We start from the raw sequence: 25,720 nt of genomic DNA, 5'->3' as shown, positions 1-25,720 counted from the left end.
TGGATCGTAGCCGTCTCATATATTCTCGAGCAGCGATACGACGCAATTTGCGTTCCGCTTCTTCTTCGTCGGGAGTTGCACACTTCTTCGACGGACCCATGCTTTTTGGGGCGTGTAAGTGATATGTTCGGCGCTGAGTCACGAGGCGCTGTGTCGCTGACGCGGCGACACGGAGTCGGCGCTTCCGTGCAGTGACGTCATAGCTCTGCGAGGCTTGGCTCCGCCTGTGCAGCTGCGCGAAGGTCGCGCCGGGGGCCTCACGGCGGAGGAGTTTTTTTTTCTCTTTATATTTTTTTGATAACGCTACCGAACCAAGCTCACGCTTAAACAGCGCCATTGTTAAAAACAAGAATGAATAAAGTTGCACCTCGTTCATTTTACGAACTACGTTCGAGGTGTAGTAGCTGATCGATACAACGATATTATCGATGTCTTTTACAAGCCGCACGGAGCTCCTACTGAAGATAATTGCTATTTCGTTTCGCGAGTAAGCCCGCGAAACTTCAACCGAGAGGGTTCAAGTATTCATCGCCGCTGAAGTTCTAGGAACTGCGTAAACATTCAACACGGTAGCAAATAGTGTGCAATGGAAATTATTGTTGTTTACTTTAGAATCTGAAATGAGTACATCTATTGAAGTCTGAAAAAAAATTAAGAAGTAGCTGCTCCTCCAAGAAAACCGCTAGGGAAAATTTTACGCTGAACTAAGGGCCGTGTTAGAGGCTATCGTTAGAGGCTGTGTAAAACGAAGCACTAAAACTGCCTGCTCAGTGGTTTCAGTGACATGTCGTTCACATTAACCGCATGTCTTACGTTGTTGGAATAATTAACTGAACTCAAACTTTAAAAGAAGTATCTTTTTTTTTTCGGATTTGTAACGAATGCGGAATCACTGTTGCGCAGTAGGTTTAAACCTAACGTGTCGAAAAAAAAGTAAAGATTCTCTTGCTTTTGATTTTTGATTGATTTTAGGGTTTAACGCGCCGACGCAACGCAGGCGATGAGGCGCGCCGTAGTGGAGGGCTCCGGATTAATTTTGACCACCTGGGGATCTTTAACGCGCGCCGAAATCTAGTACACAGGAGTCCCTTGCGCCTTTGTTATAGGGCCAGCCTAATTTTCCCGCGCGTCTAGCAACACATTTCCCAGCCTTACTGTATAAAATCCCCAAAAGAGGATTCTTTTTCTCTTTTTAACATTGCCTGGTGCGACGCCTACCTGAAGTCCCTACCTACCTACCTGCGCCTACCTGAGAGCATATTTTTTTCGGGCTCTAGCTTCTTGAGCGCTATCTACAACGTAAGACAACAGCACTCTAAATCTTTTCTATATTTTTGTTCTTGCTCGAAAGTAAAACACTAATTGAAGCAAACGAAAAATTGGATATACCGCTGCTCGCTCTTCCCTTTCTTCATCAAAATAATATGCTGCTTCCTTCCAAATTTTTTTAAAGCAGTTCGACTTTTGAGGACGAACTGTTGGCTTTGCGCGGCGAAGCGTAATCTGTTTTGTCAGAATATGCAAGAAGAAAAGGAAAAAAAGGAGCGCATGATTGGCGCGGAACCAATTATTTCCGTAATGAAAATGGGATTCCCCGCTGTTCCGCGCTACTACTCAATTATATTTCAGCTTTCCTTGCGTTTCCGACAGGAGTACACTTTACTCGTCTCCTGATGAGGTCGAAGCTCTAGCTTATAGTCCTCGTCCTAAAATTACGCACTTGGTCTTCCGTTTCTTTAATGTTTTTTGTTGTATAAGATGCAAAAGAACATCCTCACTTGGAAGAAAGAAAACGGTCTTTGAAGCTGGTACTCAGTTACGCCTGACTTGTTAAGTTTTGCTTCAACGGCAAACGTCTCACGACCTGGACGACCGTCAGACGTCTCTTGTTAGAATTGACACTCAGTTCCAATCAGACTTTCACCCGGTTTAAGTTATTTCTTTTGAGCTCAACAAAAATCAATCGAAGCTCTTGATTTGCTTGTACGATACGATTGCTTGATACGATTTCCGTAGGAAGACAATCCAGTTGAAATGGCATTCGAAAAGTTTTCTGTTTTACGAAATCACGCTCGATAAATTTGCAAGTGAACTAGATCCGCCACTGGCTCTGTATCTTGTTTACAAACAGCAACAGAATGTTCCAATCAAAAGGTGTTGCACTCCCGAGTCACGAAGATGAAGCACTTCACATGGGCGCGAATCCCGCTCGAAAATAATTTAAAATATATTGGTGCTAGAACTTGCAAAACCATTCTTTTTCCGAATATATCGAGTGGCTTTTAACGGGAAACTCTCAGAGCAGTATTAGCAACTAAACGATAAAAAAGGTGGAATATCGAAACGTGAGTTGCTGCTTCATTTGTCGCTGGTGAGAAAACATTTTAGCTAGACGTCTGGATGATTGTCAAGCTACCCTGCAGGCAAATGAATCCTACTAAGCATGGGAAGAAATGGGCCAAAAAAGTGTTTGAACTTTGGGGTAACGCCACTCAGTAAAGACCAAACTCTAGTTGCGTATTCGACAACTACTCGAGAAGAGACGAACGTTTATATTTCGTCTTACAAACAGCAACATGACCAATTTAGAGCAGGCTAGAATAGAGCGTGCCCTTAATTTTAGATGCGACTGCATCTCATTCACTCGCCTTGTCCCTCCATACGGCGTTGTTGTTGTCCGTCGACACCCCTCCCCCATTCTCCTCGCCGCGCGAGCTGCGCTCTCCACCGCTCACCCCCTCTCCACTCCGATAGCGACCACTCTCTCGCGAGGGGCATTGGATTGGATTCGATTGAATTGGATTGGCTTGGCTTTGCTTGGATTGGATTGGATTAAAGTGGATTGTGTTGGATTGTGTTGCGTCATAGCCGCGCCACGTTGCGTCATAGCCGCGGCAGGGGGTTCACGGCACGTTTCACGCGATGGGAGAATCAACCTAACGGAAACAACAACGGAACCCCCTATGCGTCGCATCTACACAGGGGTTCCCGCGAGGGGAGGTGGGAGAAATTTTTTTTTGACGTTCTGCTCTGCTTTAACAAACTTAAGATCTTTCTTTCAATGCAGCCTCTTCTCAAGACAGGCATATATTTTGTTTCGGGGTCGTTTTCGGCTCTTAAATAAAAAGCGGGGCCCGGTTCGGGGAGCTGTCAGGTTTACCGAGATTCCCGTCATTTATCAGAAATGAAAGGGGCCAGTTTCTTGTTACAGCTTTCTTTGAGGTTAAACATTTTTTTTTTGAGTGCGTCTCAAAGCCGATGAGCCGAAGTCAGCTCACGTAGAAAAGAAAAAAACTGGAATAAGACACGTTCATTCCATTAGCGTCATTCAATACAAAATGGAGGGGCTTTTGTCTGAAACGAGATAGGCAAGGAGACGGCAATATGCCTGAGCTGCGTATCACTTTCAGAGAGAGGGGGGGGGGGGGATGGAGGGGGTAGGTGGGATCAAGGCATAACGTGATGTCTAAAGAAACTTGAAAAAAAAAATGGCAGGGTAAAGAGCTGCTGCGACAACGGGCAAATGACAACCTGCTGTCACCCTTTTTTTAAATTTTGCCGTGCATTTCGTTGTTTTGAGCAGTTTTTCGTAATCTCCGTGAGTGTGAGCCGTGTGATTTTTTTTTTGTTTTTTTTAAATCGTAGCCGTTTATACATTGCTGGTACAAACGCGCGCTGGTTATTGTATATGTATCATGACATATAAGCTTCCGCACCAGCACTCTTTGCTAAGGATAAAAAGTACGCAACACAAGCTACTCTCTATTAACAACGAAACTGCGGCGTGCTCGATTCACATTTCGATGGCCTTGGGTTCTATTCCCATTCAGCCTCGAATTTACACACACTGTTTTTGAACTCAATTACTTTATATTCATATTCTTTGCGCCGTCGGCGATAGTCACGTAAGCAAAGTGGTTGTTTGTCTGATACAGACGCCCCATGGTGGCTTTTTCGGTCAATAACCGGTTCAATGCTTTCACATTAAAGAAATATTCGAAGTATTGTTGCAACAAAATTGGAAAACGGATTTTCGGGTATATAGGATAATGTTAGCTAAACATATCGAAAATAAGAATTCGATCGCAGGTACGACGCGCCCACACCAGGTGTTTTCAGGCAACCGAATGTAGAATGGGACCCAGAAAAACCGTGACCATGCATAATGCGTCGGTTTCGAACAGGCTTGATACCGATATCCACAACGTCACTCGCCATCCTCGGCTGCTCTGGTCTCTTTGCTGCCTGCCCTGCTAACACCTGGCACATCTCCGCTTGACTTGGCATTATTCCTTCCAGCTGATAGAATGAACGATTGGGCGAGTTGATACGTTATTTATAATAACAGCGCAACTGCACTGGTAAGCTGCCTGGGCAAGGGTGCGGAAACGATGAACCTCGCATGGTTGGAGTAGTCCCTTGAATATGAGTGGTACATTGGTACCTTGATGCTAAGGCCGGTTTCAGACGCGGGCGTTCCTCTATACTGCGTGGCAGGGTAGAAAACGTATCAACAGTAAGAATAATGCTGCAGACGACCGGCATTCCCCTTTCTTGGTATTAAAGGGGGTCACGAGGCTAGACGTTATGACACAATTTGGACTCGTCGGTCGTGTTCACCATTGTGTATAAAGCTTCTTGCACAGATGATCTTTTCGGCCTGTTAGCCTCTAGGCGGTCAATATTTTTTGTGTCAGTGCCCTCACTGGAAAATGGCGATGCAGTAGTGCGAGATCTGTATTAAACCAGGTACAAATCCAGAGACGCCTCTTTCGGTCAACGCCTCGCAGCGTCAAGCTGACCTTCAAGTGCATCCAAGGTCAAGTTAGCACGTCAGGTGGTTTGGAAGTGAAAGCGTCGGAAGCCGCATGCGCATACCGCTATGGGTAGGCCACACAAAACTAAGCCTCCCGAAAAGCCGGGGGATGCCAGGAGCGACCAAGGGAACAGAAAGGTCAATGTGGCCAGCGGCGGCGTTGGGCCAAAATTGATAAACGTCATTCCATAGAGACTCGTGGGAAGCGCCATTCCAGGGAGCAGCCAAATGTTCTTGCTCAAGGTCAGCGCAAGAGACCACTACGGCCGGATGTTGCCGCAGAACCCATTGCGTTCTACCACAGAGACTGCAAAGCGATAATCACGTACATTGTTGTGAGTGAACAGAAGATATTATACCTCCATCAGCAGGTGTGGTCGTTTTGCAACAACTTCGCTGGACATTTCACAGGGTCGGGATGTCGAGGACACTTCACAGGGTCGCTGGACGTTTCACAGGGTCGGTATGGCGAGTTAGGTTGTTTTTAACGGCAGGGCTATTTAAGCTTTTAGTTGCACCATCGCGCGTTACCAGCCACCTGCGTGTGAGCGTGCGCCTTGTGAGGACCCTCCGGCGTCATCCAGATTGCGCGTGGGCTTGCGTCACCTGAGTAGCTCGCAAAAAAATACTGAGCGCACGTGTGTGCGCCTCGTGCGGAGCGCACGGCGTCGGCCTGCTCGACCATCGAGAACACTCTTCTCAGCGTTCGTGGTGCGATCTCTCGCGAGCTGTTCTCCACACCAGTTCACGTGCGTTCGCGCCTGAAGTGGGGAGCACAGATGCCGAGTCCGGGAAGCCGGTTGCCGCGGGTTCTAGCACGTGTTAACGCGGTCAACTTTGGGAGAGATGTGAAAGCCCGCGGACAAAACGATCTGGGCCTGCCAGTCATGGAGATCTTTCAGCGGCAAGTTGGGAAATCCATGTGAGGTGCAACAGTCGGGTGTCCGATGAAGGGAGAGGGGCCGCCAGCTCTGCTGTTTCTCCAGCCTTGCACCACTATAGTGTAAGCTGCACCAATTTTTTTAAATCATTCCCTCCATTCATTATCTTTAGGAGGTGTTGGATGACTCCTTTTGCAACTGCGGGCACACTGTCTGCCAAGCGGGCCCTCTGCGACGTAGAGGCTGACGCAACTCCTCTGGCGGGCCAACCAGCGGTTGCTGCTGCACTACCGAGCCAAAGCCGGTGCCTGACGCAGTGAAGTACTGCGTTCTCTGGCGGGGCTGAACATCTCCTAACAGGACCGCCGCAGCGATGTAGCACCACCGAAGACCGAAATCGCGTTTTATTTTTCGATAAAGTTTGACCCCTCCGTCTATCACTCTTTCACCCGGTGTTTCTAACTTTAGCGTTCTTCAAAACTTCAGCACGCGCTTTTGTGAATATTCAGCAGAATGGCATATTCTTAATTCTAGGGTCAGCAACAGAGTCAACCCATTAATGCCAAAAAGCGTGAACACGTCACTCACAAACAAAATAAATAACGCCCTATACTCAACAAGAACCCCACCTTTTTCGACTTTCGGGGTTAGGACAGTGCGCGAGTTCGCTAAAGTTTCCAAAGAAGTAAGAAAAAAAAAAAGCCCCCATGAACTAACGAGCAACCGCTGTTCAGATTGCCCCGCTTATTACACCGGCGGAATGTTGGTGGCCCTTTGGTCAAGACGGCATCCTCTCCCTCTGCCTCGGTTGAGACGCCACGTACTTAAACGAAACCGGTCCACGGGGGCGCAGCGTAAGCGAGGCGGGAAAGATGAGACGGCGGCAGCAACAGCAGCAGAATCCCTCGTGTTCCCCTGCTGCATGCATAAGCCTTCCCAGACAGCGGTGCATATTGGCTTACACATAGCTCCGGCTGGCATGCATATGAACGAGACGCGGCGCACAGAAGCAAAACGATACGCCCCGTAGAACCACCGAGCGCACCGTTGGAGTAAAGAGAGACAAAAAGGCAGGCAAAATGAAACCGACGAGGTCGCGTGAGTGACGAGGGATGGAGGCGAAGAAGAAGAGGGATAAACAAGGGGGAGAGAGGCAGAACATTGTTTCGTTCTGCGCATATATCTCTCCGGGGTGAAATTCTATTATACGCCGCCGTTTTTCCTTAGCAGGTTAATTACTTTCTCCTTCCTCGGCCGCGTTCCGGGCTAAAGACTAATTACTTGAGCGTCGTGTTTCAACGAGGGCAAGTCGCCCGGCGCTCTTGCTAATCTGCGTGGGGGTCGTAGCGTTTTCTTGTACTGCGTGCCTGGCGCAACCTGGTCACCCGGGGCGCCCTTCCATTGGCCGTGACGACGTCCTCTAAAAGTCCTGCGCACAGCAGTGTTGTCACCTCTGAGATGTCGTAAGCCGCAAGGTCCGACTCATCGCCAATGTCATCGTCCCGCTACTCGCCGCCTCTGATTGGTGGACGCGACAAAAAGTTTAACGACACCACGCGATTACGCTCGGCCAATAGCAAAGATGGAAGATGGCTGGGTTCATCGGGCGGCCCGAGGCATTCGTATATCTCTCAGTGGCGCGGGGAATTTGAATTGTAAGACTGTGCGTGCATTAATACGCGTGTTTTCCTGCTTTCGTTGAAACGGAAAGCCTTTACTGAGACGGTACAAAAAATAAATAGAGGTCTGATGACAGTGACGCCAAGACTGCGGCATCTAAAAAGAGCGGCATGTTTTTAAAAAGCGAGGTTGCTAAAAGCTCCCGTTTTAAATGGTGCGCAGTTTCTTTGGGTGGGAGACAAGGCATTGTGAAGAAGCTGTGTGTTGATCCGCTTTTAACGCAGATCGACATAGTGGCATTATTGTGTGTGCTCAACGTAGCGAGCAGCATGTATTTATCCAGAGCAAGTGGACAAAAATGACATACAGTTTAAGGAGGGCATACAACGTTGGAGAGCGCTGTCGAACAAATCAAAGATGCATGCGTAAGCTAAGCACCTCATACATCGACGAGACGGCGAAGTGCGCGCTTTTTGTGCCGTCGGGAGGGATACACCAGTGCCTCAAACAAAACAAAAAAAAAAAACACAAAACAAGAGCGTCGTCGGGAGCTTTGTTAAGTGTCGTTCGAAGTAACTCTTCAATCGTTTTCGACTTAAGGCGCTGCCGCGCGGCTCTTCTTTTAGGAGACACAAAACAGCACCCTTTCGCTATGTAGCACCGCGAAGGTTAGGAGAAAGATGGGGCAAAAAAGAAGACGCTTTAAGAAGAGCAATCGGAAATTTGCACAAGGCTGACTCGATCATCCTCTTACATGTCATTAAAGGAAGACAACTTAACTCGTCCGGAAGGGAGAAAAAAAAAAAAACGAATGAAAAGTGTAAGCTTTTAGTGGCCTCGAAGATTTCATAGTGTGGGCTTCCTTACACAATGTTCTGAATTTTGTTATTTTTTAAGCAGTAAAAACGGTGGGGATTGAACAATGAATAATTCTTAATCACTGTTCTTTTTTTCTTGCGCGATGTTAAGGTTAAGTTCTTAATTTCTGACAGATGGCAAGGACTAAAAGGGGGCCTTGAAGAGGTCGTATTTATTGCCCTCTCTCTGTCCTGTCAATCCTAGTTTGCTCTTGCTTTGTGTTTAATGGTTTACACTGCAACGCTAAAGGAGAATTTCCGTTAGCAAAAACTATAAGAGTCAAAAAAATTAAGAAGACACGTAGGCACTTCTCAAGGGTTGTGAATGCGAAAGCATGAATATCCGCTTGAATGCATCAGCCACTTTGCTTCCGCCTTGCGTTGGCGAAGGGCGTTGCAATTTCGCCGCTTGACACTTTGCTGCTTTTCCAGCCGCCTTAACGCATTCAAACTGTGTCGATCTGTCCAATCCCAAACCAGCCCTGATTGCCGTGACAGCATGTGTAGGTATTTTGCAGATGGTAACCAGCCATCATAAAATGAAACGCATGTTGCGTAAAATCAGGCGACTCCGTTAGCTGCGAATCCTCCAATGGGGTTGAGTTGATAGCTGGTTTACTACATAACGTACATGCACATTTATCTACAGCTTTGGGCAAAAAAAAAAACAGGTTCTAATAAGAAGCGTACCGCGTTGAAAAAAATGCCAGGCCATTATTCTTTCCACCAAAGCGAGGATTCAGTGCAATTTCAAGATCACCCGATGACTCTGCGGCAACATATAAGTGCTGCTAGGGACAGGCTGGCGACAAAAACGTTAAGATGCGGGGCCCGAAGTTTTGCTTTGCAGGACACCCGGCCTGTTCATCTAATATGTGCTTACTTACACACGGCGCAACCCAAGGGAAGAAATGCCATATTAAGGTGGGGCGACGTGGCCACGGCCCTGTACCTGCTGCTTGGTGATGTAGATGGGCTTGTTGAGCACGATCCAGGTGACCGTCTCGTGGCAGCCAGGCATGGTGAGCGACCCCTCGTACGTCATGAAGTGGTCTGTCTCCGGCAGGAGCTCCTTGATCGACAGGTGCTTCATGGCCGCCTCCTGGCCTGCAACAACGAGGCACGCGCGCCAACTTAGGCTCCTCCTTCGCCCTTTGTTCTTTTCCGAACTCGCGTCGTGCGAAACGTGCGGCACATCGGAGACGATACGCCACGTTTTATGCGAGTGCCCACGCTACTCGGCTGAAAGAAAAAAGCTGTCGTCAGCGCTGAGGAACCTGGACTCTCGGCGGCCATTTTCGGAGGGAAAGATTCTGTGCCACTGGCCTTCTCAGTCATCCGCTCAGAAGGCGACTAAGGAACTATTACGTTTTCTACGGGCGACGAACTTGAACACTAGGCTATAGACAGAGCCTTCAGTGTCAATCACTGTCAGTGCCTCAGTGCTGGGAATACGTGCTTGGTCCAACTTTTCCTCTTTTTTTTCCTCTCTCTTTTTTGCCCATTTCCCCTTTCCCACGTGCAGGATAGCAAACTAGGCTCTAGCCAGGTTAACTTTCCTGCCTTTTTTCTACATTCTTCCTTCCTTCCTTCGCGTCCACCCAACCACGGCCCACCAATTGTGTTCTTACTGTGAATAACAAATAGAGGAACGGAAACAAAGCTGCAGATGTAATCCATACTTCTGAACACCTAGAAACATTTGTTTATCGCGTGTGAATGTCTCTGAAAAGAAAGTCCAAACACAAAACGTTTCTCGCGTACACCACACCTTCTTGGACTGTAGTTGCATTTTATCTGCCTGTATGACGCAATCTTGCACATTGGCCATAAATGACTCTTAAATGAAAAAAAAAAAAATGCTTCCGCGGGCTCCAGTGTTTCTGAGTAAACGAGCACTTTGGCAAGAACCCTGACACATGATGCCAACGAACCAAATATGGTGGTCTAGATATGCGTGTTCTCTGAACCAGTGCCACAGGGGATTCACACACTGCACTGCACGACCGCCTGAAACGCACTTTTGTATTAAATAATCTGTGGGGTGCCAGCAGCATTCATCGTGAGTGTAACGCGTTAGGGTGTGAGTTTCGCCCGTTTTGTTACCTTGCATGTTTCCGCTTTGTGAAGAATGAAACAAACACGGACTAAAGGACTGAAACGGATCTTTGCGCAAAGGCAGACCAAAACTGCGTTGCAGTCGCTTGTGTGTTTTCTGCATGGCATCGTCGCATGACTTCAACATTCTTCCGTCGACGGTCTCGTACACGATCACTCGTACTACTCGTAGAAGGAGCAACGTCAACCGTTACTTTTAACTATAGAGCACACAGAATGCAAACGTAGCCAGTAAAGCTACTATAAGAAAGGGTGATTGTTGCCGAGCTTGCGCGGGAGTGAAGTGCATCTGCTGTCAGTCGAGCTCACCGAATGCCAACTCCGAGGAGGGCTCATTCCAGCACTCTGCCTTTCCTTCCCCTTCTTTCTCTATCTACGCCCTTCAAGGCGACCGTGCACGAACCGACTGACGGTGAAATAACGCTGGTGCTGTCGGTTATATAGTACTCATGCTTTGCCTGAAATGTGGCTTAGTTTTCCTCGGCGCTAAACAATGTCGACATGTAAGGGTGCCATCAAAAGTAATTCGAACACAGTCTCGTCGTAAATTTACAGGAATTTCTTCTTGCGGAAACTGCCTGGCTGCATTGGTGTGCGTTAAAAGTGGTCCTTCCTAATAGAAAAAAAGCTTCTTGTCGACCGCTAATGGCTGTCACAACGAATAACAAAAATATTTTGTGATATTCCCAAATTTTTGTTCCAATTAGTTTTGGCGCTACCCGTACGAGTCAGAAAGAGGCTTGCCTTTGCCTATGTACACTTCGTGTTCATAGCTTTTGTTAAGGCCGAATTGCCTTCGCAGAGAAACTATTGATGGAACAGTTCCGCGGATCTTTCGTGTGAGTGAGCAAAAACTCCCGATGCTTCCCGTACCTTTGAAGCGCGAGGCGTTTGTGTTTGTTTGTTTGTTTGTTTGTTTGTTTGTTTGTTTGTTTGTTTGTTTGTTTGTTTGTTTGAGTGCTTGCTTGCTTTTACTTGGGTCCGCAGTAGCTTTAACTTGAAAGGTTTGTGAAATATTTGCCGCTGTGCGACCAGCGTCGGCCATGTTCGCGCTCGCTACACCCTCTCTGTCATCGTTCCAAGCACCTGCATTCCCCAGTTGCCTTGTTCTCCGCTATCCCGTGGTGGCGGGTACGTCGCGCGTGTCCACTTTCCGCCGGGTGGCAGCAGCGTTGAACCTTGACACGGCTCTAGTTTTGTACGCCTCTTTGGGGCGGTGGTAGTCGTCCATGTGACTGTATTTAAAACCACTAAGACAACACAATAAGTGTGTGTCTGCGTGTGTGCGTGTGTGCGTGGGTGTGTGTGTGTGTTTGGGTGCGTGTGAGTACCTTTGGTACGATGATCACTGATCAACAGAACAAATGGGTTTGGTACCTTTGTTCAAAATTCTGACTCACCTCAGTGTCAGGTTCTAAACATTCCTCCAGATCATCCACCTTCACATATGAAACTGCTCGTGACATTTTTCACCGATATACCGGTCCCGGGAGTTGGAAGTGACTTCAACAAACGACTTTAAAGAATTCGCGCCCAAGGATCGACGCCAAAAACCTGCCGCGTTTGACGAAAGTATGTTTCGAATATAAAAAAAAAAAAAAAACCGGGAACCCCGCGAAAGTGCAAGTCCGTTCTGAAACGCATCGGCCATTGACACTAAGGTGTTTTCTTTTTAATTTTGGTGGGTGTTTCATTCTATGGATGCAATATTATGCAAGTTGAATGCGTATCATTGGTATAAAAAATGAAATTGGTAGCCGTCATCGTGACATCATCAGACGACGCACTCAAGGAAGCGCACCACTATTGTACGCTTATCTAAACGCATGTTTTTATCGAAAAAACATGCTATGCAGTGCGCAAAAACCTTCAGAACGAACGATGAAGCCCTCCGTGGCTAGAGAACGAACGCGCGGGCACATGGTTGAGTGGAGGAGGAGAGTGCGGCACGGGAAGGGTAATCTGCCATTTTTGCGTTAAATCAAGCGCTGTGAACTGGCTTCGCGCGGCAGCCGGCTCATTTGATCCTCTCAATCACCTCGCACAGTTTTTTTACGTTTTGAAACCAACACAGGTCTAAACAGATGGAAAAATTGTGAAGTGTACTGTTCAAGCGACCGAGAGTTGTGCGTGCACGCTCACGCTTGAACTCCGGCTCCGGTTTCCCCCCTCAGGGTGAAAGAGAGCGACGGAGCAGCGAAATAGTGAAATAGTCCGGTGGGAATAAAGAAAGACGAATGGCAGTTTCATAAACGTCGAGGCTTTCCCGTACCCAAAACCAGGCGTCTCGCGTAATGCTGCCGTCCGCTATCTCTCATCTTGCTGTCAGTGCGCGGGGGAAAGACGGGAAAGCAAGCGGAAAAAAAAAAAAACACGCAGTGGCAGCTGAGGAGACGAGGAGAGAGAGAGAGAGAGCGGGAGTTAAATTTATCGAGCCCTTTGTTTCTGCCAAAACCAAACATGTTCCTTCCAGCCGTTTTGTTCTCTGTTCCCTTGGATAATGCGTTCGCTTTTGTTTCTCAATTTTTGTTGTCGCCCTCCTCCAAGAAATATTTCCCGCGCGCTTGGCTGCTGGGCGTATTCAACGCATTCTACATGAAGAAAAAAGCCCTTGAACTTGGTCGTTACACTTGAACCGAACATGGGCTTCGAGGAATTTCTTAGTGGACACGTTTGCGACGATGTCAGTGCAGGGATGGGGAACCTGCCAATCAGGTTACGAGAAAACGAGAGGAGAAGTGGCCGGTGCAGAGGCCTTCTTTACTACTGCCAGGGGTCGCCGCCGAGTGCCCTGAACTCTTGCGAAGGCGTACGTTCGTGTGTGCATTCTAGCGGGCCGCTTTAGGGGACGCGGTGGCCCGGCAATGCAAGAAAAGTAGAAAGGCGCGGCGGGCAACGGTTGCCGCCGCCGTCGCAGTCCGGCGAGCGCGCAGGACATTTCGGAATTTTGCCTCCGGCTGCATTTACAGACGACTAAGCGCGCCGACATGATTGATGAATACGGAGCCCGTCTGAGGCGCGCGCCGTGGGGCTCGGTGCTGCCACGTCTCCCGGAGGGGCAGTGCCGTGGTTTGCGCCAGTGGAGCAACGTTGGGCCACGGCCGCTGGATGAAAGGCGCACTGACTCATCCAGCAGCCGTGGTTGAGCCAACACATATGGCATCGGAGACTCTGGGTCGATGTTGTGCGAATCTGTAGTAAAGAAAAGTTGGCTTTTTTGTAAGAACTCCATCGACCGCTCTGTGAACTTTTGCAGCACCAAGAAGCTCAGTAACCGTTACATCTCTGATGACAAAAGATCCTACGTGGCTGGGCTTTTCCGTCGTTTGCCCACAAGGCGACAAAGGCGCATCTACGACTTCTGCGTACGACGAACCTGTACAAAATACTACTGCATACGGAAGGATATAGTAGCAATCACTAAATTGGAATGACTAGTATCGTTACGTTCGACACTCCTCTCAACCTGCTCTTTATATTTGCTGAATTCATTTTTGCTCACTCTCCCATTAACTCACACAGGACAACGAACTAGGCTATAGCCTGGTAAGAAAAACTGCCATTCTTTTACCTTCTTCATTTCCTCTTCCGGAAACGCCGCACTAGTTAACAACGTGATTTGATGCTCAGTCAGCAAAATGTTGGTTTCCACCAGCTTCAAGGTTACTGTTAGCTATTTGTGGGTTCCTACGGATTTCCTACATTTCCAAACAGATTTACAATGAGCTAAGGTTTCCTTGCTGGCTTGAGTGTGTCGTAACAACCTACGTCGTCGAATTGTCGGGGATGACGGTGCAAGGGAAGCGTCACGTATAAAAGCACTTCTCTCGCGGGGTGTGGATACCGTCATCACGCACCACCATCAGTGCCATGTGCATTCACAAAACGTCCACTACGGCTACAGAACTTGCAGCTCTGAGCGTGGCTTTCGCTCGCATCACCAAGCAGCCCGCACGAGAGTGGGCTATCTTCACAGACTCAAGGGCCGCGCTTCAATGTCTAGTGTCATTTTCAAAAGACCAGCTTGTGTTTGACATACACGCCCTACATCTCCAAGCTCTGGAAGCGCACCATCACATAGCAGTGCAGTGGATTCCTGCCTGTTGTGAAGGCAGGAAGGCAGGAAGGCGGACATTGCTGCATCCATTGCACATAACCATCGTGCATAGGCAACATCCATACCATTCTCCCCGAAATATGCCCTCTGTCCTTGGATCTAGCGTGGCATGGAACATGCAGCGAGCAACGGGCTGACAGATCACGTCATTACGCGCCTCAATTTTTTTATTGATCCAAACTACAAATTCAAAATGTCACCAGGACTCTCCAAGCGAGTCGAAGCAATTTTGCATCGCTACGGTTGAATGTCGCACACGCGTGCCACTTTCTATTTAGCTGGAAACGGAGCACGTCGCCACTCTGCCAACACTGCGATATGCGCGAAAACCTGCAGCACCTACTCTGCGAGTGTGCTCCATTCAGTGCGCAAAGAGTGTCCCTCGCAAAGAGTGTCCCTTTATACCGCGGAGCTACAGTGGCGCCCGCAGCAGAGTATGCAGTGGCTACCGTCACGTCTGTAACCCTAAGCTGCTTCGCATGATCGCGCGCGGAGCCGCAGGTATTGCCATTCGTTGCGCAATCCCGGAGAGGAGAGGAGGAATGCCTCGCACACTATTCAGGGTTTCCCTACGGGAAGATGACGACGGTGGTTGAACGCAAAGCTATCTCGTGATGGATTGTTTGGTTGGCCAATCCCTAGGGGCATCCTGCCACAATCATCATCAGTGGTGCCTGGCCAGGCATGCGCAGTGGGGTTGTGGTATTCAGGGTTCCCCTACGGCAAGATGACGACGGTGGTTGAACGCGAAGCTATCTCGTGATGGATTCTTTGGTTGGCCAATCCCTACAATCCCTAGGGGCATAATGCCACAATTATCATCAGTGGTGCCTGGCGAGGCATGCGCAGTGGGGGTGTGGACGGCGGACAACGACAAGGGAGGGAGGGACACAGCCCCGAGCATGAGATGCTTCACATCTAAAAGCAACGACACACCTGTCTACTTGTCGTGTTGTTGAGTGTCACTGAATGCTGAATGTTCTAAGATAATACACAGACCTCCAAACTTAGCCAATTCTAAACCCATACGTTTCGCACATCAAGGTCGATTGCAATGTGTGTGTTGGCTTTATAAAAAGCAGAGCGCTTGTAAAGTTGGGCTCCTTTGAAGACCAACTCGGTGAGCTGGAGAAGCTGGGAGAATTCACGATTGGGGCGCCCCCTCTCGTCCTTTCCGGGTGGTGGGCGTCCGCGTTATTATTGCCGCATACAGCCTGGCGTGGCAAGCGATACCGCGCGTGTGCTACCACCGCCCACGCAGTAGTCAGCCCTAACGAATCTGCTTGGCAGCTGCCACGACAGCGCGCGCATCGATCGGCGCGAACCGGCTTCATTAAAATTCACGATAGCGCACGCCCGAAACAGTTTAATACCTCATTTCGATGAGCTTCGCCCTCCTCCGCCCGGTGTATCCGCCACGTGCCCGTTCCTCGTATGCCGGAGTTTCCACGAAAGACTTCGAGGGCGCGGAACTGTAGGGAAACTCGGTTTTCTGAATATTGATGGGTTTCAGTAGCTTACATTCGTTTTTCCTAATGTACTGATACAAATTCGCGTATGTGCCATTCGAGGTTCCTCGGAAAGTGCGTTACTTGTGTACTTGTATGAGTATTTTGCAGAAAAAAAAGGATTAAAATGGTGGGGACAAAACGAACACTGGGAGCACGTTTCGGCTTCGGCATGAGGCGAACACTTCAAAGGAAGAACTTTCAATGCGCTGACAAAGTCAAATTTTTCATAGACACCATGGCCGCGGTAACAGGCCCGTACCAGCATAGCCTACGCTCTCAAAAATATATTGTTGTGAACAATACGATAAGGAACGAAAAGAAGCGCATGGCAGTTACGCTCAACTGTCATTCGTTTAGGCAGCCAGGAGTGATTTGAGTGCCGGAAGATGACGAGGCTCAGCATTCCCTGTTTTTTAGATAAAAGCAGCTGCCGATCGCCCCTCGTATGGTCGGAGACTATTTCCATCGCTATTTGCCACATATTTCCTGCCATAGTGCAGGTGATGTGATACGCAGAATCTATGATCTTGTCCAGTGCATCTGCAGACCCCACAGCTCATTTTTTTGTTGTTGTTGATGGCTTATTCTTGATGATAATATGGTTAAGGTATGACGCGAAACTCCCGATAAACGACTTGACCGTTTTCTTTATCCCTGTAAGCCCCTCCAAGGAAAATAGTTATCGCCATCACATATCGGCACTGCGTGACTTTCTCGGCGTGAGGTCGAGAAAGTCACGTCACACCTATTTTTTTTTTTTGCTTTGTTCTTCTGCTCTCCTGTTTCCTGCTTTGTTTTTGTTGTGATCTGCTTGAAATTGGCTCAAGCATTTATTGCTGCAACAGAAAAGAAGCCGGCCAATAGTCCCGACATGGCTTTAGTGATGTCCCTCAAGGGCGCTGACAATGCCCACACCAAAAAAGAGAGATTAATTATGTGTACGAACGATGAAAATACTGCTGCAGGAGACCTGGAAGACCTGAGTTCCTTGCTAGGAATTTCCGCAGGCAACATATTTCTGCATTTGAATAACCTTCCCGCTGTGCGTAAAGAAAGCATAACGCATCCGGACAGCACCAGAAGCAAATAATTCGCGAGGCTCATAATTAACCCGCAACACGGTCTGCCTGCCAGAAGAAGGGGTGGGACATTCGATTGTCAATTTTTAACACTGTGGGATCTTCTGGTCCTTCTCCCCCGTGAACTTGTGGCTCGGCGTGATGGCGATGCCTTGCTCCGACTTCAATAGTCGGAAACTTAGCGTTTCTATCCCGTCTCTCGTACACTGCCTCTTGTGCCAACCGTGTTTAGCGCTCTAACCATCTCAGTGGTCAAGATTGCTTCCTTGAGCGACGGCACTGGCTGCCTGTCGCTGCTTTCGTTGTCCACTTAGTAGTTTCGGTATTTCATCGTCATGATTCCCATTCCATCCTCTTTTACCCCCCCTGCACTGGCTGCACGCCCTATCCTACAGTGCGCGCAAGCGGTGACGGGGGTCATGGAACCCGTCAAGACAGCTTGCGACCAGCGCGCCGGCAGAGGAGAGCGGCGAGTCGCGCTTCGACTTGTCTCCCTAGCAACGCCGCCAGCGTTGCGAAGACAGCTTTCTCCACTATCCCATTCTATGCTCTACTGATGTTCGTTCTGTTGACGGATCAACTCGAAAATTTTTTCACACGAAAGTGTTTTATTCCCGCATGCACGAAGATTTCGCTGACGTCATATCCGTCACGGAAGTGACGCCAGCACAACGAAGCAAGCAGCCTGTAAAGGGTGCCCCCCTGGACACAGGTCTTCTTGCGGGAAAGCAACCTTTAGTACTAAAGAGTACGTTATACTTAGGGTTGTTCGTTTTCGGGTTTTAAATTTTAACACGAAAGTGTTTTATGGCGGGATATACCAAGATTTCACTGACGTCATATCCGTCACGGAAATGACGCCAGTACACCTTTGCCGAAGCGACCCGCCAGCAGGACGTCACTCGCCAAGCACACCGACAAGACAGCCGCCGACTCGCAAATCTTGCTCAGCTGCAGATTTCGCTGCCCATTTCACTTTCGTGGTTTACTGATTCCTATGACAGAGCAATCAACACCGTTTTTTGACATGTCCCTTGTATTGCTCATGCAATAAAACGACATAGGCCTTGTAAGCCGCTTGCTTGTGCATGATCAACGCTGTAACGCCCGACAATGAAAAACATGGCAGGAGAACACCTTTCTGTCAAAGCTATCGGACACACAGTGCGCCACTTTCAAATGCTCTTTAAAAAGTAGTCAGAATGATCGAGAGTTTTAAGCAGAGGAGAGGGCGAAATGAAAAAAAAACACGAAAAAAAAAAGAATAGCGAGCAATGTACCTGAAAATAAAGAAGCATAAGGGACAAACTGTCCTCCATCCGAAAACGGGTTGCAGATAAGCGGGCGGACAGGAGCACGGGCGACAAAGCGTTTTGTGTGCACACCTAGTCCCGTGACAAAGCTCGCATGCAGAGCAACTCGTGCTAGAACAAAAGCTCCGTCTGGAAATGGCGCCTCATCGGTAAGCAAAAGGGAGAAAAGAGCAGAAGCGAGAAGCACGCGCGCTCCGCTCAGTGCCGCACTCGACCGCCGTCTGTTGTGTGCCCCCGGCTGAAGCTTTGTCCCGGGGACGTTCGCGAGTCGTCATAAATCAAGACGGCACGCGCCCGGCACCCGTCCGGACCTCGGGCTTCGCCGGCGCTGTAAGCGGCGAGTTATTTCTTCGCTGTCTCTCGTGTCAACAGATTAGTTCGCCCGAGGACCGCTGCAGGCCGCGCATCGCCTGCCCTCTTTCTTCCTGTTTTGTTTTACGCTGCTTTTACTGTTCTTTTTTCATCAAATTCTCTTCTCCGCAGTTTTATTTTTTTCTTGGCGCCACCGCCTTGCAGTCGCAGAAAATTGTTGGGCAACGCTGAATCCGAGCCCATTTTGGCTGTTGCTGTATGTGTAAGCAGAGTTTCCTCGGCGTGTCTGCGGGTTACTTGTTCGCACGTTTTGACGCAAGCGCTTTGAGCGGTTCACGATGAGACACGTGTAGCTACAATGTTGCTGTCAGGCAACCAGATCCTGGGAAGATCTAGCTCATTTGTAAGGCGGCCTCTCTGCAAGACTCAGCGGTTTAGCGCACGGTGCAACTGGTTGGCAGCGGTACTGAGTCTGGTCTTATTGGAACGCTTTTAATAACTCTCGAAACCGACAGAATCTTTTTCTATTTTTATGCCGCAAGTTTACGCGAGAAGCACTTAGTGACGTTTATGTTAGTAGGCAAATTTACTGAACAATGTTTTATTTATTTCTCTGTTGCGCGTACACGTACTCACATAAAAGCACACGCGCACACCCCGGCCGGGGCTGTGGGGTCGTACACAGGGCTGTAACTCTACCGGCTGGCGCGCTCGCGGTTATTTTTTACTCACTGGCGAAGTTCGACGTGCAAGCGGGTTGAGAAAGGATGGCAGGCGTCAAAAGTTGCCTACGAGTTCCTGTTTCTCGCCACAAGACTCAAGCGTATTTTTTGTTGCCGGGACCGTTACACACCTAAGAGTCAAGAGCGTCGCCCACAGAGATGTCATCCACCGGTTGGGTACTGTGTAACGGTCCGTCAGCTCATGGCCGCGCAATGTAAAAAGTCGCACATGTCCGCAAAACATACCCTAGTTTCTCTCAAAAGCCGGTTAAGGCGGACTTTTGGGCGAGTTAGTACCCCACGACGGAGATTTTTCCTGTGTTGTCGTGGGCTGAAACGTACACGCCCAAGTGCACGTGGTGTCGGCGCCCTAAATGTTCCTCTTGGGCGTTCTCGGCTGCTGAAGGAGCGGTTCGGGTCTGGGGCGTGTAATGGTGCATGAATACGCTTAGCAAGAGTACGACCAAGCCTAAACGGCGAGCAAACGACGCTTAGTCCACTGGATACCAGGCTACTAACCACGGTTAGGCTACCGAACGGCAGGTTTGCGTATCTTTAAGATTTTTTTTACCCACATTGGCATTACACTTGCGGCTTGTGACGCAGGCAGTTAAGCAACCGCTGATGCCGTCTAAGGCTTCACTTTTGCCTCGTGCCACGTGCCTTTTAAGCCACTGGGAGTGCGGTAGGTCAAGTGCGCTTCCAGCGTGAATGGAGTCATTTGATTGGGGATACATCTTGCGACGCTCAACTCACCTCTGTATGTTATTCGGTGAAGCTGCCCCGTCAAGACTCGTAGTTCGGAATGGGACAAATCGCCAAGCTGCAAGCAAGAAAGATAAAATGGGGGGCAAACTCGGTTGGTTTCTCCGACAGACAGACAGACAGACAGACAGACAGACAGACAGACAGACAGACAGACAGACAGACAGACAGACAGACAGACAGACAGACAGACAGACCCTATAGTCACACGCACGGTGCTCACCTGGAGCAAGATGGAGATTCCGACGAGACCTTCGCTCCTTCGTAGCTCCACGGCTTCGGACATGTTGGCGTACAGATCGGAATTGAAGCCGAAGATCTGCACCTGCGCACGAGAAAAACAAAAAAGCGACACATCTTACGTGCGGTGAATGCAACGATGTGCCGGATGGCGTGGTGATAAGATTACGCCGTAGTGCTCTCATGCCGCCTTACAACAAGAAAAAATAATACACAGTAAAAGCTCGTTAATTCGAACTTGAAGGGGACGATAAAATTTTTCGAATTAAGCGGAGTTGGAATAAGCGGGCGGGCGCTAGAGTGAATGGAAATCGCGCCACACTGCGCGGGCAGAACACAAAGACGCCACCTGTGGACTCGTTATCGCTAATTAGGTGCTACTACACGTTTGTGGCAGGTGACTTCGTAAATAATGTTTCATAAATAATACTGGTCTGCGCCAGAGCACTCGGGCCGGTGGCGTGACGCCCTCTGTAGAAGCGAAATAAGCTATTGCAGGAGCGTAGCGCGCGCCAAGCTGTTTTTCGTGTTTGTTGCTTTGCATCTCTAGAAAATTTGGTTTGGATTGGATCTGCAACACATTGTAATCCCTCTGGGCCGACGTCTTCTGCAAGGAGAGATGGAAACCAGGGGATCCCAATTCGAATTAGCCGTTCTGGATATCGACGCGTTCGAATTATCGGGAGTTTCCCCCATTGAAATATACAGGGCTGTGCCGGGACCAGAGCATGAGTTCGAATTAACCGAGTTAGAATTGACGAGATTTTACTGTACAAGATGCGATGAACCAAAAAAGCCCCACGCAAACCTCAGGGAAAGCCTGCAGTCCCTACTGCAAGCTAAAGCCGATAACAATCACGCCAGTGGGCAGGTGACGCGTAATGCCCAGAGAAACTACAAGAGCCACTTCAGGCACCGTTGGTTGAGAGAGATATCCATTTTATTGCAAGAAAAAAAAAACACCGAAAGGTCAGCCTGATGATACCAGCCCTGACCAGCTATTCTGCGTGAGGGAATGGGAAAGGGGAAGAAAGAGCGTGGATAGAGGATGATAGGGGCGAAGATGGGGGAGAGATGCTGAATACCCACCTCCTGGTTTCGTTCGTTAGCGCATATTATTAAGAAAATATTAAACGTGCCTAAACAATGTTTTTCACTTGAGAGGGGAGGCAGACAAAGATGGGACCACCGACACTGAGCGGGTTGTCTTTAGCGTTCGCGGTCAAACAAACAGAGAAACAAACGGAGAGGGAAAGCAGCACAGAAGGATCCCCGCGCGACCACTCTTCCTTGAGCAAGCGGTTTCACGAAGCTGACGCGACCCAACGATCTCCGATAATCGAAGAAAGCCCGCGCGTCCGGCGGCAGCTCCTCATCGTGGCTTCGCCGCTCCAACCAAAGCAACGCCGATTCCCCGCGCATTCAGTCGGACCCGATCCCGCGGGAGTAGCCTGGGCAGTGGTGGACGAGGCCCTTCGCCTCAGGCCATGCGCACGTGCCTCGCCTTTCACGAACAGCGGCCGTACGCGGGGGTTCGAAGCCTGCCTGTGCCGCTAGTCGTAAGGCGTAAAATAAGACGAGACAGACTCCGTGAAACATCAAGATGACCTGGGTCTGTGTCACTTGCTTTACAAAGCGCGAGGTTTTGTTTCTAAGCTGCGATTTCTTTAGGGCTAGAACCAATACTTTTCTAATTGCTGAGATTCTTCTTCTTCTTCTTCTTCTTCTTCTTCTTCTTATTTTTTTTTTTTTTTTTTTTTTGCGGGTGAGAAGCTGGGCTTCTCCCATTGGGTCCCTCGAGTAAGTATCGTACGAAGTTCAGGAGCGCTTTGGGGATAGAAACACGGTGAACCAACGTTATAATGAAATCGCTTTGTTCGAAGTGCTTCATATATACCAGCGCCGAGTATCGAAAGCAAATAAAGCACGCTTTTAATGAAGTATCGCTCATAACGAAGACAGTTTTCGGCCCTGGTGACTGCGTTATAACGACGCTTTACTGTATTACAATATTCGAACGTCCTAAATCAGGATCACTCGCCGTAAATTATTTCGCAGACAAAGCCGCGCGCTAATGATAGTGCTTCTTCAAATATTTTGTCAAAGCGTCCCGCAAATACACGAAGAGAGCTCTGACTTTGAGTATAAAACTGTCGGGCCAGGTAATGAGACTTAGGCGAGACGTCTGCACACTACCTTGCGTGTGCTTACTGAGGTGGTTGTTGTTGTTGTTGTTGTTGTTCCTCTTCTAGGTACCGACGCACGCGAGTATTCTCAACAGCTCGTGGCTGTCCGCTCGCGACCTGTACGTGCCGAGAAGTGAAACTCCACGTGGTTTTCACAGCTGAGCTGTTGTAGCTAGCCATCATGTGTGGCGTGTAACCAGTAACGCGTTAAAAATACCAGGAAAATACCGAGCGCTCGTGAGCCCGTGCCTCAAGGCGACTGCCGAGCGTCCAAGGCACGCGCAGTGGCTTTAGCAAAAAAAAAAAAAAAAAAGTACAGATACTGTGGTGAAAGTCTACAATGCCAAGGATGGGCTTGCAGAACACTTGCCCACTCCGTGTAATGGTTTCCATGCGGAACACAACGATATCGATGAAGAATACGATGATCACTACCACTAGCACAATGCAAAGCGATGACGGAACATGTGAATAAGCAATTTACAAATTATTCAAATGTGTGGTGATGTGTCCTTTAGTGCTCACGCAGAAAGAAATAATGCAGCTGCGCTACGGTTTAATACTTGCGCTAAGTAGTGCGTGCTTCTCCAATTTTTTACCAGCAAATGACCTTCCACGCTGGAACGCCGTCACATAGTCTCCTTTATTGGAGTCAGAGGCCGTACAAAGAGGTCTTACGAAGTGGTGGGACAACACGGACGTTGTTTACGATGCGATGGGGACAGGTCTGGGTTCGAACTGAGGTGGTGTAGACGGGAGGTAGGTTTTGAAAAGCCCTGAGGAAGTGCAGGCAGGCTTAGCTATGCCTCATAGTTTCGGTGAGGGATAAGAAAGATACGAATGTATGATAGTATTAGCATTAAAATCATTGTAGCACACGTCTTAGTGATTGAAAAAAATTGTTGTGTATTCAAATGGACAGCTTATGGTTTAAGATACAAAAATGTCATTCGGAGACACGAAACAGAACAGTCAACATTGTATAACAGCGATTTTGACGTATACGAAGTGTAGGACCTTAAAGCATGGTACTATTACAAAGCATCAGACGCCCTATTCCCGAACGGAGCAAGGATCATTGAGCGAGATATCTTGCGCCTAGTTCCTCAATCTATGAAGGACCACGCCTATGCTAAAGCGGTGACGCGCACACGTTTGTACCAATTAAGCTCGCGCCCCTGCTTCAGCCCGGCTGTTGAAGGGCACAAACCTCTGCTACTCTTCAAGATTTCCCGTGAATAGTTTAGGAAGGGGCAGCTCGGGCGGAGCAACTGCCGGCACACCTTGCAAGACTAGGGCCGCCTGATCACAAACATCAATCGCTCACCCCAAACTCAACCGTGATGCTTGTCCTATTGCACCATCTCATTGGCCTTCCTTCAACACATCCTGTGGTAATGCCCATCCATACCGTCGGAGCGCAGGCGCTTGCACCCCATGATCACCCGAATCTCCCCCACCCTCGTCATGGCAGGCCACTCAGACCAACCCAGACCCCACCCTACAGGAAAAACTGCGCCGCCTAGCGGAGGACATCGCATTGCCCTGGTGTGATCCACTGCACCCGCGATCTCTAACGCAGGGACACTTGCGCAGTTGGCGGTTTACCACAGTTTCACTCACTCACTCACTCACTCACTCACTCACTCACTCACTCACTCACTCACTCACTCACTCACTCACTCACTCACTCACTCACTCACTCACTCACTCACTCACTCACTCACTCACTCACTCACTCACTCACTCACTCACTCACTCACTCACTCACTCACTCGCTCGCTGTTGTAGTGATGAGGAGTTTCAATCAACGAAGAGAAGCAAAAGAGGTAACCCTTATATTCTCAACACGTTAACAGTGTGCGTTGTGGCACTTTTTTCGCGCCCACCATTGCTACATCAACCGGCTCCACCAAAACGTAGCGCCCGCAGTTTCTACAACCTTCAACCTAGTCGCCGCCGAGATTCACGGCACAGGGCGCGCAGACGCAAAGAACGAGATAAGGAGCGAGCGAAAGGAGCGAGGAGAAGGAATCTCCATGCGTGTACCTTCGCGACCGCACATTACTACGCACGAGCACCGCAGCAGAGCCGCGAAAGAGCGAAGCTTCTCCTCGCTGGGAAAGAAAACCGTTTCCCCTCCTTCCAATCCGCTGTCTGATCGGAGCCTCTTCTATTCTCCATTCATCCTGCTTCATGTTACTTTGCCGCTTTCACGAGGGCGCCGCTGAAAGGCACATGCGTCCTTCACACAAGTCTGATGGAAACTCAAGTTAAAAGAAAACGGACGAGGACGAAGAAGAAGAAGAAGGGAGAAAAAGATGGGTGCAGTATGTAGGCTCGGCTGCTGATGCGGCCGTCAATAAAAGATTTCGCTCGCTGAAGCAAAAGCATCCGCGGTGGGAAAGCGGCAGCTAAGGCCGAGAAGAGTAAGACAATGGTGCGTTGAAATCGGTTTCTGCGCGCAGCTGCCAGCGGTCCGCGCCGAGTCGATGTGTTTTAAAAAGACAGGCCGCTGCCGCGCGTAGAGCGGCCGGGCAGGCGAGCTGCTGCGGCGGCGGCTGCCGCGATCGAAGGCGGCAGCAGCTCGCTCTTATTTTGTGAATCCCGGGTGAAAGGACGCAACATGTCAGACGTCTTGAATTGGCGCCAAGAAGACAGGATGCGCCCCGCGCGACGGAACCCGTCTCCCTTTGTTTCGAGCGAATAAGAAGGACCCTTTATTTCCTCCTTAGCACCGGCAGAGCGTCCTTTTCCCGTTCGCAGAGAGTGTTCCGTTTGATACCGAACCCGTTTCGGTAGCGGGAGACACGTTTTAGACGGGAGAGCGGACGTTTCTGCAATCATGAGCGTCTTTCCTTTCGTTGGTATTTTACAACATACCTTTTCCCCATTCATTTTGGCGTGTTCCTCGTTCACATGAAAACGAAGAACACCGTTAACAAAAGGTGGCGTAGCACAGAAGTGGACACTTTTCGTACGTCGACTAGCTACCGCTGGAGGGTTGCCCATGGCTAACATGAGTATGCAAAGATAGATATCCCTCCCTCCCTCCCCCCCTCCTCCCACACTTAGTCACTCCCTCCCGCACTCAGTCCTCCCTCTTTCACTCACTCCCTCATCCCCGCGCTCGCTCCCTCACTCCCTCCCTCACTCACCCACTATCTCTCTCACTCGCTCACT

At 49.2% G+C, this 25,720-nt stretch overlaps 1 protein-coding gene across 1 annotated transcript in view; it reads right to left on the bottom strand.

The window, feature by feature from the left end:
- The window catches only part of LOC144174858 (carbonic anhydrase-related protein 10-like), a 206,100-nt gene that overhangs the window by 7,186 nt on the left and 173,194 nt on the right, over positions 1-25,720 (bottom strand). Inside the window, exons 5-7 of the mRNA XM_077703802.1 lie at positions 20,335-20,436; positions 20,103-20,169; positions 9,127-9,281 (exon numbers count right to left, since the gene is read on the bottom strand). Of these exons, the coding sequence (XP_077559928.1) occupies positions 9,127-9,281; positions 20,103-20,169; positions 20,335-20,436 (324 nt within the window). The remainder of the gene's footprint in view (positions 1-9,126; positions 9,282-20,102; positions 20,170-20,334; positions 20,437-25,720) is intronic.

This window comes from Haemaphysalis longicornis, unplaced genomic scaffold, assembly GCF_048455015.1.
Source record: "Haemaphysalis longicornis isolate Haplotype H1 unplaced genomic scaffold, Haemaphysalis longicornis Haplotype H1 scaffold_3, whole genome shotgun sequence".
In the NCBI taxonomy this organism is placed as follows: Eukaryota; Metazoa; Arthropoda; class Arachnida; order Ixodida; family Ixodidae; genus Haemaphysalis; species Haemaphysalis longicornis.
This window is presented reverse-complemented; position numbering and strand designations above follow the sequence as displayed.